The sequence below is a fragment of the Triticum urartu genome, chromosome 7A, assembly GCF_056163025.1.
Source record: "Triticum urartu cultivar PI428250 chromosome 7A, HENAU_Tu73, whole genome shotgun sequence".
Lineage (NCBI taxonomy): Eukaryota > Viridiplantae > Streptophyta > Magnoliopsida > Poales > Poaceae > Triticum > Triticum urartu.
In genome coordinates this window covers 549,654,003-549,667,103 of record NC_141879.1, presented here as the reverse complement: position 1 = coordinate 549,667,103, position 13,101 = coordinate 549,654,003, and the positions used below count along the sequence as shown (strand labels likewise).

The window sequence follows — 13,101 nt, the reverse complement described above, 5'->3', positions numbered from 1 at the left end:
TCATTAGTCACTTCACTTGCAAGGCTTCTTATGATCTGCATTACCGAGAGGGCCCGGAGATACCTCTCTGATACTCGGAGTGACAAATCCTAATCTCGATCTATGCCAACCCAACAGACACCTTCAGAGATACCTGTAGAGCATCTTCATAATCACCCAGTTATGTTGTGACGTTTGATAGCACACAAGGCATTCCTCTGGTATCCGGGAGTTGCATAATTTCATAGTCGAAGCAATGAAACTGAACGATCAATATGTTATGCTAATGGATGGGTCGTGTCCATCACATCATTCTCCTAATGATGTGATATCTTTCATCAAATGACAACACATGTCTATGGTTAGGAAACTTAACCATCTTTGATGAACGAGCTAGTCTAGTAGAGGCTTACTAGGGACACGGTGTTTTGTCTATGTATCCACACATGTATCAAGTTTCCGGTCAATACAATTCTAGCATGAATAATAAACATTTATCATGATATAAGGAAATATAAAATAACAACTTTATTATAGCATCTAGGGCATATTTCCTTCAGTCTCCCACTTGCACTCAAGTCAATAATCTAGTTCACATCGCCATGTGATTTAACACCAATAGTTCACATCGTCATGTGATTAACACCCATAGTTCACATTGCCATGTGACCAACACCCAAAGGGTTTACTAGAGTCAGTAATCTAGTTCCCATCGCTATGTGATTTAACACCCTAAGAGTAATTATGGTGTGATCATGTTTTGCTTGTGAGAGAGGTTTACTCAATGGGTCTGTCACATTTAGATCCATATGTATATTGCAAATTCCTATGTCTACAATACTCTACATGGAGCTACTCTAGCTAATTTCTCCTACTTTCAATATGTATCTAGATTGAGACTCTAAGTCATCTGTATCAGTGTTAAAGCTTACATCGATGTAACCTTTTACGACGAACTCTTTATCACCTCCATAATCGAGAAACATTTCCTTCATCCTCTTAGGTAACTAAGGATAAATTTTGAATTCTGTCTAGTGATCTACTCCTGGATCACAATTGTACCCCCTTGCCAAATTCATGGCAAGGTACACAATAGGTCTGGTACACAGCATGTCATACTTTATAGAACCTATGGCTGAGGCATAGGGAATGACTTCCATTCTCTCTCTATCTTCTACAGTGGTCGGACATTGAGTCTGACTCAACTTCACACATTGTAATACAAGAACTCTTTCTTTGACTGATCCATTTTGAACTTCTTCAAAACCTTATCAAGGTATGTGCTTTGTGAAAGTCCTATTAAGCGTCTTGATCTATCTCTATAGATCTTGATGCCCAATATATAAGCAGCTTCACCGAGGTCTTTCATTGAAAAACTTTTATTCAAGTATCCTTTTATGTTATCCAGAAATTCTACATCATTTCCAATCAACAATATGTCATCCACATATGTCATCCAGAAATTCTACAGAGCTCCCACTCACTTTCTCGTAGATACAGGCTTCATCGTAAGTCTGTGTAAAACGCTTTGATCACCTCATCAAAGCGTATATTCCAACTCCGAGATGCTTGCACCATTCCATAGATGGATCGCCGGAGCTTGCATACTTTGTTAGCACCTTTAGGATCGACAAAACCTTCTGGTTGCATCATATACAACTCTTCTTTGAGATATCCATTAAGGAATGCGATTTTGACATCCATTTGCCAGATTTCATAATCATAAAATGTGACAATTGCTAACATGATTCGGACGGACTTAAGCATCGCTACGGGTGAGAAAGTATCATCGTAGTCAACTCCTTGAACTTGTCAAAAACCTTTCACGACAAGTCGAGCTTTGTAGATAGTAACATTACCATCAGCGTCAGTCTTCTTCTTGAAGATCCATTTATTCTCTATGGCTTGCCGATCATCGGGCAAGTCAACCAAAGTCCACACTTTGTTCTCATACATGGATCTTATCTCAGATTTCATGGACTCAAGCCATTTTTCAGAATCTGGGCTCATCATAGCTTCTTCATAGTTCATAGGTTCGTCATGGTCTAGTAACATGACTTCCAGAACAGGGTTTCCGTACCACTCTGGTGCAGAACATGCTCGATTCGACCTGCGAGGTCCTGTAATAACTTGATCTGAAGTTTCATGATCATCATCATTAGCTTCCTCTCTAGTTGGTGTAGGCATCATGGAAACAGATTTCTCTGATGAGCTACTTTCCAATCCGAAAGAAGGTACAATTACCTCATCAAGTTCTACTTTCCTCCCACTCACTTCCTTCAAGAGAAACTCCTTCTCTAGAAAGTTTCCATTCTTGGCAACAAATATCTTGCCTTCGGATTTGTGGTAGAAGGTGTACCCAATTGTTTCCTTAGGGTATCTTATGAAGATGCACTTCTCCGATTTGGGCTCGAGCTTATAAGTGTCGCAACCCCAAACTTTAAGAAACGACATCTTAGATTTCTTGCCAAACCACATTTCATACAGTGTCGTCTCAACGGATTTAGACGGTGCCCTATTTAATGTGAATGCAATTGTCTCTAATGCATAACCCCAAAATGATAGTGGTAAATCAATAAGAGACATCATAGATCGCATCATATCTAATAAAGTACGGTTATGATGTTTGGACACACCATTACGCTGTGGTGTTCCAGGTGCAATGAGTTGTGAAACTATTCCAAGGCAACCGGCTTGCTATTGAGCAGTCGGAATGTGAGGTGAAGGAGGCAGCGGTGAAGAAGGCTCAGGTCGCCAGGTTGAAGCGGGGGCAAGACAGGGTGGTCCGTTAGATGAAGGCGCTCATCTTCCTCTCCGACTCCGACTCCGACGACGGCGACAACTGCACCTCCTCGTCGGACAACCAAGACCCTCAACCAGCCACGGAGACCTACAGATGCGCCAACGACTAGAAGGGCAAAGGCCCGACGAGGAAGTTGTGATTCCCTCCCCGCTCCTCAATGTTTATATCGTTTTTGGTTGTAGAAGTTTAAGAACTTGTCCGGTGACAAACTATGATCTTTTGGATGTGGCGAAGTTTGTTAATCTCCATTTGCAGCTGATCTTGGGTTCCTTTGCAGCTAATTTTAGTTGTCCATCATTTGATCACATATAGTATATCAACATTGCATGTGTAGTATGGATATAAGGCATCGGATATGGGATACGCGGATGCAGAGTTGCAAAATATGTAGTGTGCCCGGTCAATGCCCGTCCGGATTTGGCCATCATGGCTGTAGATCCTCTGACAGGCAGTGCATGTACCATTCAACTATTCAAGTCTTTGTAATGGCATCTCCCACACCGACTCACAAACCTCCCGCACAGGTCCGGACCGCGGAGGCCATCCAACGCGGGCCTGTATCAGTCCGCGGTGTGGTCCGGACGTGATTTCTCCTGCAAACCGAAGACAAAAGCGGGGGAGGTCTGTGGGAGTTTAGACGGATCCCTAGCCCGTTTCTGACCGCCCTAGCCCACCAAAAAAACTCCCCCTCCTGCGCGTTTTCGGTCAACGTCGCTCCAAAGCGTCGGCGCCCGCATTCATGCCCGGACAGAGCGAACACGACCACTCACTGGCGCCGGCATTGAAGCGGCGTGCTGGCCAAGAGAGTGCCACCCGCGCCGCTTGCAGGGGACTGCCGCGCGGTCAAACGACACGATGACCGCCCATCTGTCCGTTTGCCGCCCGCATTGATGGCACGCGGTTGCTGAGGTGTCTCCTTCGGTGCCACCCATCGGTCCCACTGTCGCCTACCAGTCTTATATAAATTGCTGTCCGGTGCTCCGGCCATAGCCACAGTCATCCCTCTCCACACCACTCCCTGCCATGGATCCCTCTGCGGCCAAAGCTCTCTGGGACGGGTTTACGTCGGAGCAGAAAAAGGCCATGGCTGCCATTACTGTCGACTGGCAGGACGGCAAGCAGCCGGAGGACGTGCAAATGGAGGACGCCTCCTCCGACGAGTTAGGGCCACCCTCCTCTTCCTCCGCGGCACCCTCCTCCTCCGCTCCACCATCGCCGGTACATTGCACCATGACCATCGGCGAGGCCCGTGCCCATTATATGGACATGGTGCCAGAGGAGCATTTCCGGGGGGCGCTGGCCGACACCAACTACAACCACAACCTCCTCCAGGAGCATCCGTAGGCGGAGGAGCAGGTCGCCGCCGGCAGGGCGGTCGCGCTAGAGGCGGATCTGATGGATCAAGAGGCACTGCTCGAGTCCTACCGCTCTGCCCGTGAGATCCGGCTCGCCTGCTAGCAGTACTGGCAGCGGGTGGCAGAGGTGGCGGCTGCCGGCAATGAGCGCGACGACGACGCGGGCAAGGTGTTGTTTGGCGACACCGATGAGGAGGACATCGTCGAGGCCATGCCCCTGCGCCATGACCACGAAGAAGCATGCACGTCCGTGGGCATCCCCGTTAGTAAGGAAGAGTAGTGCACGGTAGGTCGCTGCCGCTCGGGTCCCAGCAAGGCCACTGCTCCTTCCCTCCCGTCGATGCTAAGCTTGCCGAGCTCAGCATCTTCGGCCGATTAGTCACTTGGCGGCGATGTCGATGCGGACAGTTTCAGTTCCAGGGGCTCCGGAGGCGGAGCTGGAGAGCATCGAGGCGAAACTGGAGACGGTGAAGCTTCATTTCTCGGGGGTGATAACCAGAGACGGGAATCGGACGCCGGCGGACATTTAGATTAGGTATTAATTATACTCCAGAGTCTCTGCCTAGGACCGTTGAAGTCCATCATGTTTATATGAAATCCGGTATGTTTATATGAAATCCGAATGTGTTTACATGAATTCCGGACTTGTTTGAGCGAATTCCCTCCGGTTGTTCGAGTTGTTGTGAAAATATGCGGCTACAATTGAATGATGTCCTCTCGCATTCGTGTTCACGGATGATAAAAATTTATGAGTTGTCGTTGGAGATGACCTAAGTCAAGAAACATATTAGTCTACCCACCTTTAGAGCAACTCCAACAGGGCGACCCAAACGGACGCCGACTTTGTCCGCTTTTTGTCTGTTTGGGTCGCCCGTCCACCTGTCCGCGTCCGCTTTTTCATTTGGGTCGGCAGCTGCATCCAACGGGAGACTGACGCATTTTATGTGTTCCACGTTGGCATTTAGTCGAACACCTGATGGGTGAGCTTGGCTCCGCCGCCTCGCCCACAGCTCGCCGCGCCCGTCGCGCGAGCTAGGCTGCCTTGCCCACGCACTTCGCGCGCTCGGCTGCTCCGCCTCCACACCCCGCAAGCTCGCCTCCGCCACCTCGCCCGCAGTTCGCCGCGCCCGCCACGCGAGCTCGCGAGCACACGCGCACGGCAGCCACGACTAGCTAGCTAGCCAGCACATGCGCGCATCAGCATTCATGCACGGCCGGTGGCGGATAGCTAGCTAGCTAGCACGCCCGCGGCGGGCAGCAACGCATGCATGCATAGCTAGCTAGCTAGCACGCGCATGGCAGCAGCACCAGCAGTATGTGCGCGGCCAGCAGCGAGGCCGGGTGAGGCGAGTCGACGGGCGCGGCCGGCATGGGCGCCGGAGGAGCATGAGCCCACCACGGCAGAGCACCGGCGCCGGAGAAGGACGAGCGGGGTGGGTGGGTGGGTGGGTGGGTGGGAGAAGAAAAAGAAGGAGAGAGACAGGATGGGACAGATGGGTGGATGACAAATGGGGCAGGCAGCACATGCAGCCGGACAGATGCGGACGGGAAGGGCACAGAGAGCGCCTGCTTTGTATCTGCTTTTGACCCAAATTTTCTCAAATTTGAGACGAAAATGGGTCCGCGCAGACACGAAACGGACAGCGGGCGGACGCTATGTCCGTTTGGATTTGAATCGCCCAGTTGAGCCAGTTTTTGTGTCCGATTGATCCAAACGGATAAAATGGGTCGCCCCATTGAAGTGCTCTTACACACTCCAGGTAAGAATTGCAAGGAAACTCATGGTCGCGCGAATGTAGTGCAGCAGAGGACACGTGCACAGGTGCCCAACCCCTCACATGCAAACTTTCCCAGGTTTATTTGCTGCAGCCTTCTTTTTTTTAAACAAGGCAAACGATTTGCCATTTCATTGATTAAGAAGGAAGTTCCAAACAAATGCCGCAAAGCGTCTAAAAGAAAAAAACAATAAGGGGTCTACTCTCGCGGCATTACAACACTCATGTGCTTCGCGCCAGCCATCGCCCAAAGAGACACCTCCGCTTTGATCTTACTGATAAGAACCGTGGAAGGGATGGTCGTGTTTCTGAAGACCCTGGAATTACGCTCCGTCCATATCTCCCATGAGATAAGCATCATCAGTGAGGCGAGCGCCTTAGGGGATCCAAGGCGAATCTGAAGGTTGCTGTTCCACCATGCTCTCACCGAAGTCACTGTTTGCCAAGCTGCCGTAGAGATGTGGTGCATTCCAAGCCATGAAAGAATATGATTGCAAATGCGAGTGGTGTAGCGGCATTGGAAAAGGAGATGGGCGGCCGACTCTTGACATTGCTTACAAAGAGGACAGAGACCACAGTTTGGCCAGCCGCGACATATTAGTCGATCCGATGTCCAAATCCTATTTTGAAGGACAAGCCACGCAAAGAACTTGCACCGTGGGGGATCCCAAACCTTCCACACCGAGTGAATAAGATCCGACGAAGTGAGACCCTCGAACTGAGCCTTGTAGGCTGAGGAAGTAGTGTACACCCCATCCTTGGTGAACTTCCAAACGATGGAATCTTCTATGTCATCAGTCAAAGAGGTCAAGGAAATCTTCTCCCAGAGGTTAGCAAACTGCTGAACATGAGCGAGCGACAAGCCATTGGAGGTGTCAATGAGAGAAATCCAGTTGTTGTTGGCAAGGGCTTGCTGGATGGAGGAATTCTTGTTGCGTGAAATGGCAAAGATGCTTGGTGCTAAGTCACGGGGGCACAAACCATTTAACCATGGTGAGTTCCAGAATCTTGTTGTGCGCCCATTTCCAACAGTAACCGTTGTAGCAGCAGCAAAAAAGAGACGGTCGTCTACGATGCATGGAGATCCCATGCCTATCCAAGGCTTGCTTTTGTCCACCCACTCAAACCAAAGCCATCGAAGACGGAGGGCCTTAGCGAATTTGTCCAGATTGAGCACGCCTAGGCCACCAAACTGTTTAGGCTTGCAGACGAGATCCCAATTAATCTTGCATTTTCCACCTGAAACTTTGTCTGTACCCGCCCAAAGGTATGCACGCCGAAGGCTGTCAATAGCATTCAACACCTCCACGGGGATGTCGAGAGGCGTGAGGTGATAAATCGCGATGGCCGTGAGGACCGCTTTGACGAGAATCACACGCCCAACACTGGCAACGTGTCTTCCCAGCCAAGGGGGGAGCTTGCCGGCGACCTTGTCAATGAGGTGTTGGAAGTGAATACTTTTTAGGCGCTTGACCGATAGCGGAAGACCAAGGTATCGCATTGGGAAAGCGGAGCGCACCGCCGGGAAGGCTTGCAGAATGTCATCCAGATTTATGTTGTCACACCGGATGGGAGCCACCATACTTTTAGCACAGTTAGTAACCAGACCGGTCACTTCTCCGAAAGCGGCCAAGGAGGAAGCAAGAAAATGGACATCCTCCCTCGTGGGTCTAACAAAGATGGCAGCATCGTCTGCATATAAAGATGTCCTGATGGTCGGTGCTCTTCCACCAATAGGGTGGAGATGCCCCTGCATGGTGGCCTTGTTCAGAAGGTGGTGCAGGGGGTCGATAGCCAGGACAAAGAGGAGCGGGGATAGCGGATCTCCTTGCCGGAGGCCACAACCATGCTTCATCGGGTCACCCACCACCCCATTGATCAAAACCATCAAGGTGGCCGTGGAGAGGAGTGCCGAAATCCAATCTCGAAATCTGGCCGGGAACCCAAGGTGTCTCAACAGGTCCATAAGGAAATCTCATCTCACTGAGTCGAAAGCCTTCTTGATATCAAGTTTGAACAGTAAGGTCGGTGTACGGTTTCTATGGAGCTTCCTTGCCAAGTTTCTGACATACATGAAGTTGTCATGGATACTTCTTTTCTTTATGAATGCACTTTGGGAAGGGAATACAAGATTGTTCATATGAGGAGCTAGGCGCGTAGCCAACACCTTGGTGATGGTCTTCGCAATGGCGTGGATGAGGCTAATTGGACGAAAGTCCAAGATGCTCTCTGCCCCCTCTTTCTTAGGTATGAGAGCAATGTTGGCTGAGTTGAGCCAATGAAGATTGGACGTGTGCAAGTTCAACAGTCATGATGTCATCCTTGATGATCTACCAACATTCCTTGAAGAAGGCTCCAGAGAAGCCGTCGGGGCCTCGGGCTTTATCACGGGGTAGATCAAAAATCGCCTTCCTGACCTCCTCCTCCGTGAAGGTCGGCCCAAGCACAGAAAGGTCGCCATCAGGCACCGGGATGTTATTCCAGTTGATGTCCTTGCAGCATGGCGGGCCACGCTTCGTGACCTCGGCAAAGTGGTTTTGGATGATGGACTTTTTGTGATCATGATCAACTACCCAGCCGTTGTTGTGCTTCAGACGATGGATGAAGTTCTTCCTTCTTCTGTGGTTGACGCGCAAGTGAAAGAAGCGGGTGTTTGCATCACCTTCTTTGAGGTTGGTGATTCTTGAATTTTGCCTCTTTCGAGCACGTTCCATGATGGCCAGGGCGACAACCTTCCTCTTGAGCCTCGTACGAATATCACGTTCCTCTACACTGAGAGGCCTGAGCTCTTGTGCCACATCCAGGCGAAGGATGACCTCCAGTGCCATGTGTAGCTGCACCTTGGAATGTGCAAAGATTGTCTTGCTCCATTTTCTGAGGGCTTGGCTGATCTTCTTCAACTTGTGAAATAACATGTGGTATGGGTCTACATGGTTCACATTTTGGTTCCAAGCACCTTGCACGATCTCCTTGAAGCCGGGCATTTTGATCCAAAAATTCTCAAAACGGAAACACTTTGTCTTTGGCGGCCCTTGGTCATTGGCAAGTAGGAGAGGGCAGTGGTCAGAGAGGGACGAGGAGAGGGCATGCAACAGATGATTGCCAAAGTCGATGTCCCACTCTTCATTGCAGAAAAAAAAGTCCAGTTTGCTTAGCGTTGGAGCGCTTTGTTCATTACTCCACATGAATTTCCTGTTCTGCAAGTTTATTTCTTTGAGCTGACAAGTATTGAGGGTGTTGCGAAAGCGTGTCATGCGGCTTCGGTTACTATTAGCTCTGTTTTTGTCGCTTGCCCGATAAATCTGATTAAAGTCGTCGGCAAGCAGCCATCTAGTACCAGGGGCTGGCTTCTCATTGATCAGCTCCTGGAAAAAAGAGTCTTTGAGGTTGCTTCGGGTTGGCCCGTAGACGGTTGTGAACTTGAAAGAAGAGTTGTTACATGCAATGGTGACTGTGGCAGACAGGAAAAAAGATCCAGTGCTAATGTCCTTAACATCGACAAGGTCTTCATCCCACAGCAACAGAATTCCACCACGAGTACCAATGGCAGGTTGTTGCGCAAAGTTTTTGAGCCTCTGACCACCGAGAGAGGAAGCCATGAAGGGATCGATCTGCTCGAGTTTGGTCTCCTGCAAATAGACTAAATGGCAAGGTGTGGCGGCAATGGTCTCTCGGATGGTTGAACGACGGTTGGGACAATTCAATCCACGAACATTCCAGTTCAGAATACTCAGGTTTTGATCATGCATATTGAAACTGGGTACATCAATTTAGCATCAGCAAGCTGGGACATAGTACGTAGAGACTGCCTGGGGTTGATATGGCACACCCCATAGAACATCATCAGGTAGCATAATCTGTAGCGGTTGTAGTACATCAGCAGATAACAACAGTAGTTGCAGCAACTACAAAGCACACACATTTTCGCCTTGCCAGGGCTACAAGGATCAGCTATCTTTATCGATAGCAGGAAACAGGCACACACCCACACAAACAGAAAGTAATAGTTGGCCTTGGCTAACATGGAGAAATAAGCTACATCATCAGGACCAGGGATGCCCAGTCACGCCGCCTCGCCGGCGGCCTCTCCATTGGCGGTCAGTAGTTTTGTTCCAGCCGCGCCTCCATACTCCACCAGTGCATCCTCCACGGCCTTCGCAAGGTCACAGTCAAGGTTGAAGAGGGCCCGGAGGGCCGAAACTATGATGTCAGGAAGTTGTCCCTGGAACATGGCAACAAATTTGCTGATGGCTTCTTCAGTAGCATCTTGTCCTTCATTGATGATGCCCATGCGCTGACAGAGGAGCTTCTCAGTCATCTGCGCCACTGGCGTGGTCCTCTTCTTTGCTTGAAGACGCGGGCTGTAGCGGTTGAGGTTGAGGCACCAGCGAGCGTCTTCCTCCTTGTCTTGGGTGGCCTGGGTGGTGTAGAGCTCGGCGCTGACAGCAGGGGCGGAGCACAAGGAACAAACAACGGGGACTGCGTGGGAAGATCAGTAGAGTTGGTTGCAACAGGGGTGACTGGCGGGGTGGACATCAGGATGAAAATCGGAGTGGTCGGCTCCGCCTCCGTAGCAGCAGGCAAGTCGTTGGATGATGAAGCAGCTGTCATCAGTGGTGATGTAGTCACGCCATTGGGATGCCCTGGAGCTGGCGTGGGATGCAGCTCGATGATGTCTAGCATTGTTGAGCGAGGGGAAGCGTCCAGATGCAGCATTGCAGGGCACACCACTGTCGGCCTCACCTGAGCACCAAAGCAGGGGGCGACCTAGCTAAACCAGGAAGCATCGCCGGGTGAGGAAGAGACTTGCACAACATCACAGGAGGTGGTCCTAGGTGAGGCCGGAGGAGAACGGCCACGGCTGTCCTCGCAGACAGGGCTGGCCACACCGCCCGAGCGCGCCGAGCGCGTGCCATGATCTTCAGGGCGACGGCGGCCACGCCTACCTAAGGCCGGAATGACAGTACCATCTGGAAGGCGCTGGAACTGCTTCCAGTCGATCTTGCGTGCATCAGGGGCACCAGCAGGCCTGCGGCGTTCGTCACGGTCGTCGCGACGACCTCCCCAGCCATCACGGCGGCCGTCCCGGGAGCCACGACGGTCTTCGTCCTCGCGGCGGGCCAGAGCACGCGACCGGCTGCGGAAGAAGCGCGCACGCCAGGAGGAGGAGCGATCCTCACGGCCCCGGCGTTCGCGGTCGTCATCGTCATCGCGGCGGTCGCGGTCTTGGTCGTCATTCCTTCTCCGCCCGGCCACCTCCGAGCGGTCTCGCATCCTCGACTCGCCGTCGATCACACCGTAGTGAAAGGTGAACGGATGTGTGGAGCGAGGGCGGCGTGGGATAACTCCATTGGCATCGGGAGTGAAGTCTTCCACCGTTTCAAGGTGCACCAGGATGCGCCGCTTGAGGCCGCGCCGGCCCACCACGGCGCTCGGGCCGCTGCTGTAGCCCGCTGCTTGGTTGCCGGCGAGCGTCAGTCGAAGAACCTTGGGGATGGTCGAAGGGTTGGCAGACCATGCCCAACGGTTGAATGAGGATGAATCTTCACGCTTGACGGTGGCAACATCAAAGTAGTGGAGGAAAGTATCTGGTCCAAGCACCTGCGCAGCAACCTCATCACACCAAGCATTGAGAGGCAGATTCTCAATGCAGAGATGCACATGGTAGTACGCCTCCACCAAGTCGGTGTTAGCTTCAGGCCTCCAGTTGGCGGCTTGGATGTCGAGACCGTTGCGGTTGAAGCGGCCCGGGGACGCCGTGACTTGGTCGCGATGATGCGGATGAGTGAAGAGCACAAAGAAGTCTTCTGGGTAGTGCGGGATGACCTTGATGTAGTTGTGGTTGATGGAGAACTCATTGGCGATGGCGTCCCTGATTTCCGCGGTGTTGACGTGCGGGCGATTGCCCCCGGGCCACACGAAGGCGCCCAGGGAGGCTACAGCTTCCTCCATTGCTGGCGTGGAGGTGATGACGACATGGCACTCCTCCGGCCGCAGGGATGGGTCGCCAACTTGTGGAGGCATTGCAGCAGCCCCAGCCAGCAGAGGCGGAGCAGGCGAGGCGGCAGTCGGCGCAGACCTCGGTGTTGGGGTCGGCAAGGCAGAGGGTGGCGTGGAAGATGGCGAGGACGAGCAGTCACGAGCACGGTGGCCGCAGGGCCGACGAGCACGGCATCTGAGAGGGTTCCGGCAGGTGGCCTTGCAGTGGCCTTTGTCCAGGCAGCGGAGGCAAATGCGGTGGCGATGCTTGACGAAAGCCTGGCGCGCGGGAGGGGAATAAGAAGACGCTGCCCTCCTCTATCTTGAATTTTGGTAGCTGGGAAGTGCCCTCCACCAGTACGCCGGCTTAACTATGTGCCAGCCATCTTCAGAGCAGACTCCGGGAGAAGCGGCCGGCTCGGGGCTCGAGCGACGGGACGCCCACGCCGCACGTCGTCGGGTCTTGAAGGCGCATGCAGGGGTCGTCTTAAGGCAAGGCAGGTGCGCGCCTTGAATGGCTGGCGGAGGGGTGGAATCCAGCACTTCCACATTAATGGCGAAGCTGACCGAGCGAGGCCGCCCTACACCTGCGCCTGCCACGGCCATGGGGGTAACTGGCTGGGGTCATCGACGAACAAGGAACCCAATCCGGCCGGCGCCCCTTCCGGCAAAACCAGATCTGGCGATCCAGTCACTTGCTGCGGCGAGATGGGGGTTGTAGAGGCACCGAAAGACGCCTGCAGGCAGGGGAAACCTAGGGGGAGTAGCGGTGATGGAGGGGGGCTGGCCTGAGCTTGAATCTGGGCGGAGGCTGCGGCGGCTGGGGTGGCTGCGGGCGCCGGAGCGACGCGCTGCAGGAGCATGGGCGTGGAGTGAGGCGGCATCCCGTCAGACTTCCACTATCTCAATTTAGCTTTGCACTTGCAGTCCCTGTTCCCTGCGGCCTTCTTGAGATGTGCTTGGAGATGCATGCAAAGTCAAAGCTTATCTATAGTACCTAAATAGTTGATCCCCACTATTTCTAATTCTCTCAACATGCAAGCCATCCATCTCACCAAGTGTGCCCATCAAGTGTGCCACATCAGCATCCACTAACAATATTTTTCAGCCCATGCAAACATTATTCCATTATCACTAATTCTCTCAACATGCAAGCATCTCACGTCACAATACACTACAATTTTTTTCAGCCCATGTAAACCATACCAAT

General features: G+C 52.1%; 2 protein-coding genes across 2 annotated transcripts; both read right to left on the bottom strand.

Annotated features, from left to right (window-relative positions):
* Positions 1–8,242: 8,242 nt before the first annotated feature.
* LOC147960381 (uncharacterized) lies at positions 8,243–9,661 on the bottom strand. Its single transcript, XM_087533309.1, has one exon. It carries the CDS (start codon positions 9,659–9,661, stop codon positions 8,243–8,245), a length of 1,419 nt encoding a protein of 472 aa, XP_087389435.1.
* Positions 9,662–9,975: 314 nt separating this feature from the next.
* LOC147960380 (uncharacterized) lies at positions 9,976–12,446 on the bottom strand. The gene is made up of 2 exons (XM_087533308.1): positions 10,766–12,446; positions 9,976–10,391 (listed from the first exon to the last, which is right to left on the bottom strand). The coding sequence occupies exons 1-2, from the start codon at positions 11,934–11,936 to the stop codon at positions 9,976–9,978; spliced, it is 1,587 nt and encodes a 528-aa protein (XP_087389434.1). The 5' UTR covers positions 11,937–12,446.
* Between the last annotated feature and the right edge of the window lie 655 nt (positions 12,447–13,101).

Coding starts and splice junctions, on each gene's coding strand:
- LOC147960380 (XM_087533308.1), bottom strand. CDS start 11,936: ATGCCTCCACAAGTTGGCGACCCATCCCTGCGGCCGGAGGAGTGCCAT. Junction 10,392..10,765: donor CTGCGAGGACAGCCGTGGCC/GTTCTCCTCCGG, acceptor CTTCCCACGCAG/TCCCCGTTGTTTGTTCCTTG.
- LOC147960381 (XM_087533309.1), bottom strand. CDS start 9,661: ATGCATGATCAAAACCTGAGTATTCTGAACTGGAATGTTCGTGGATTG.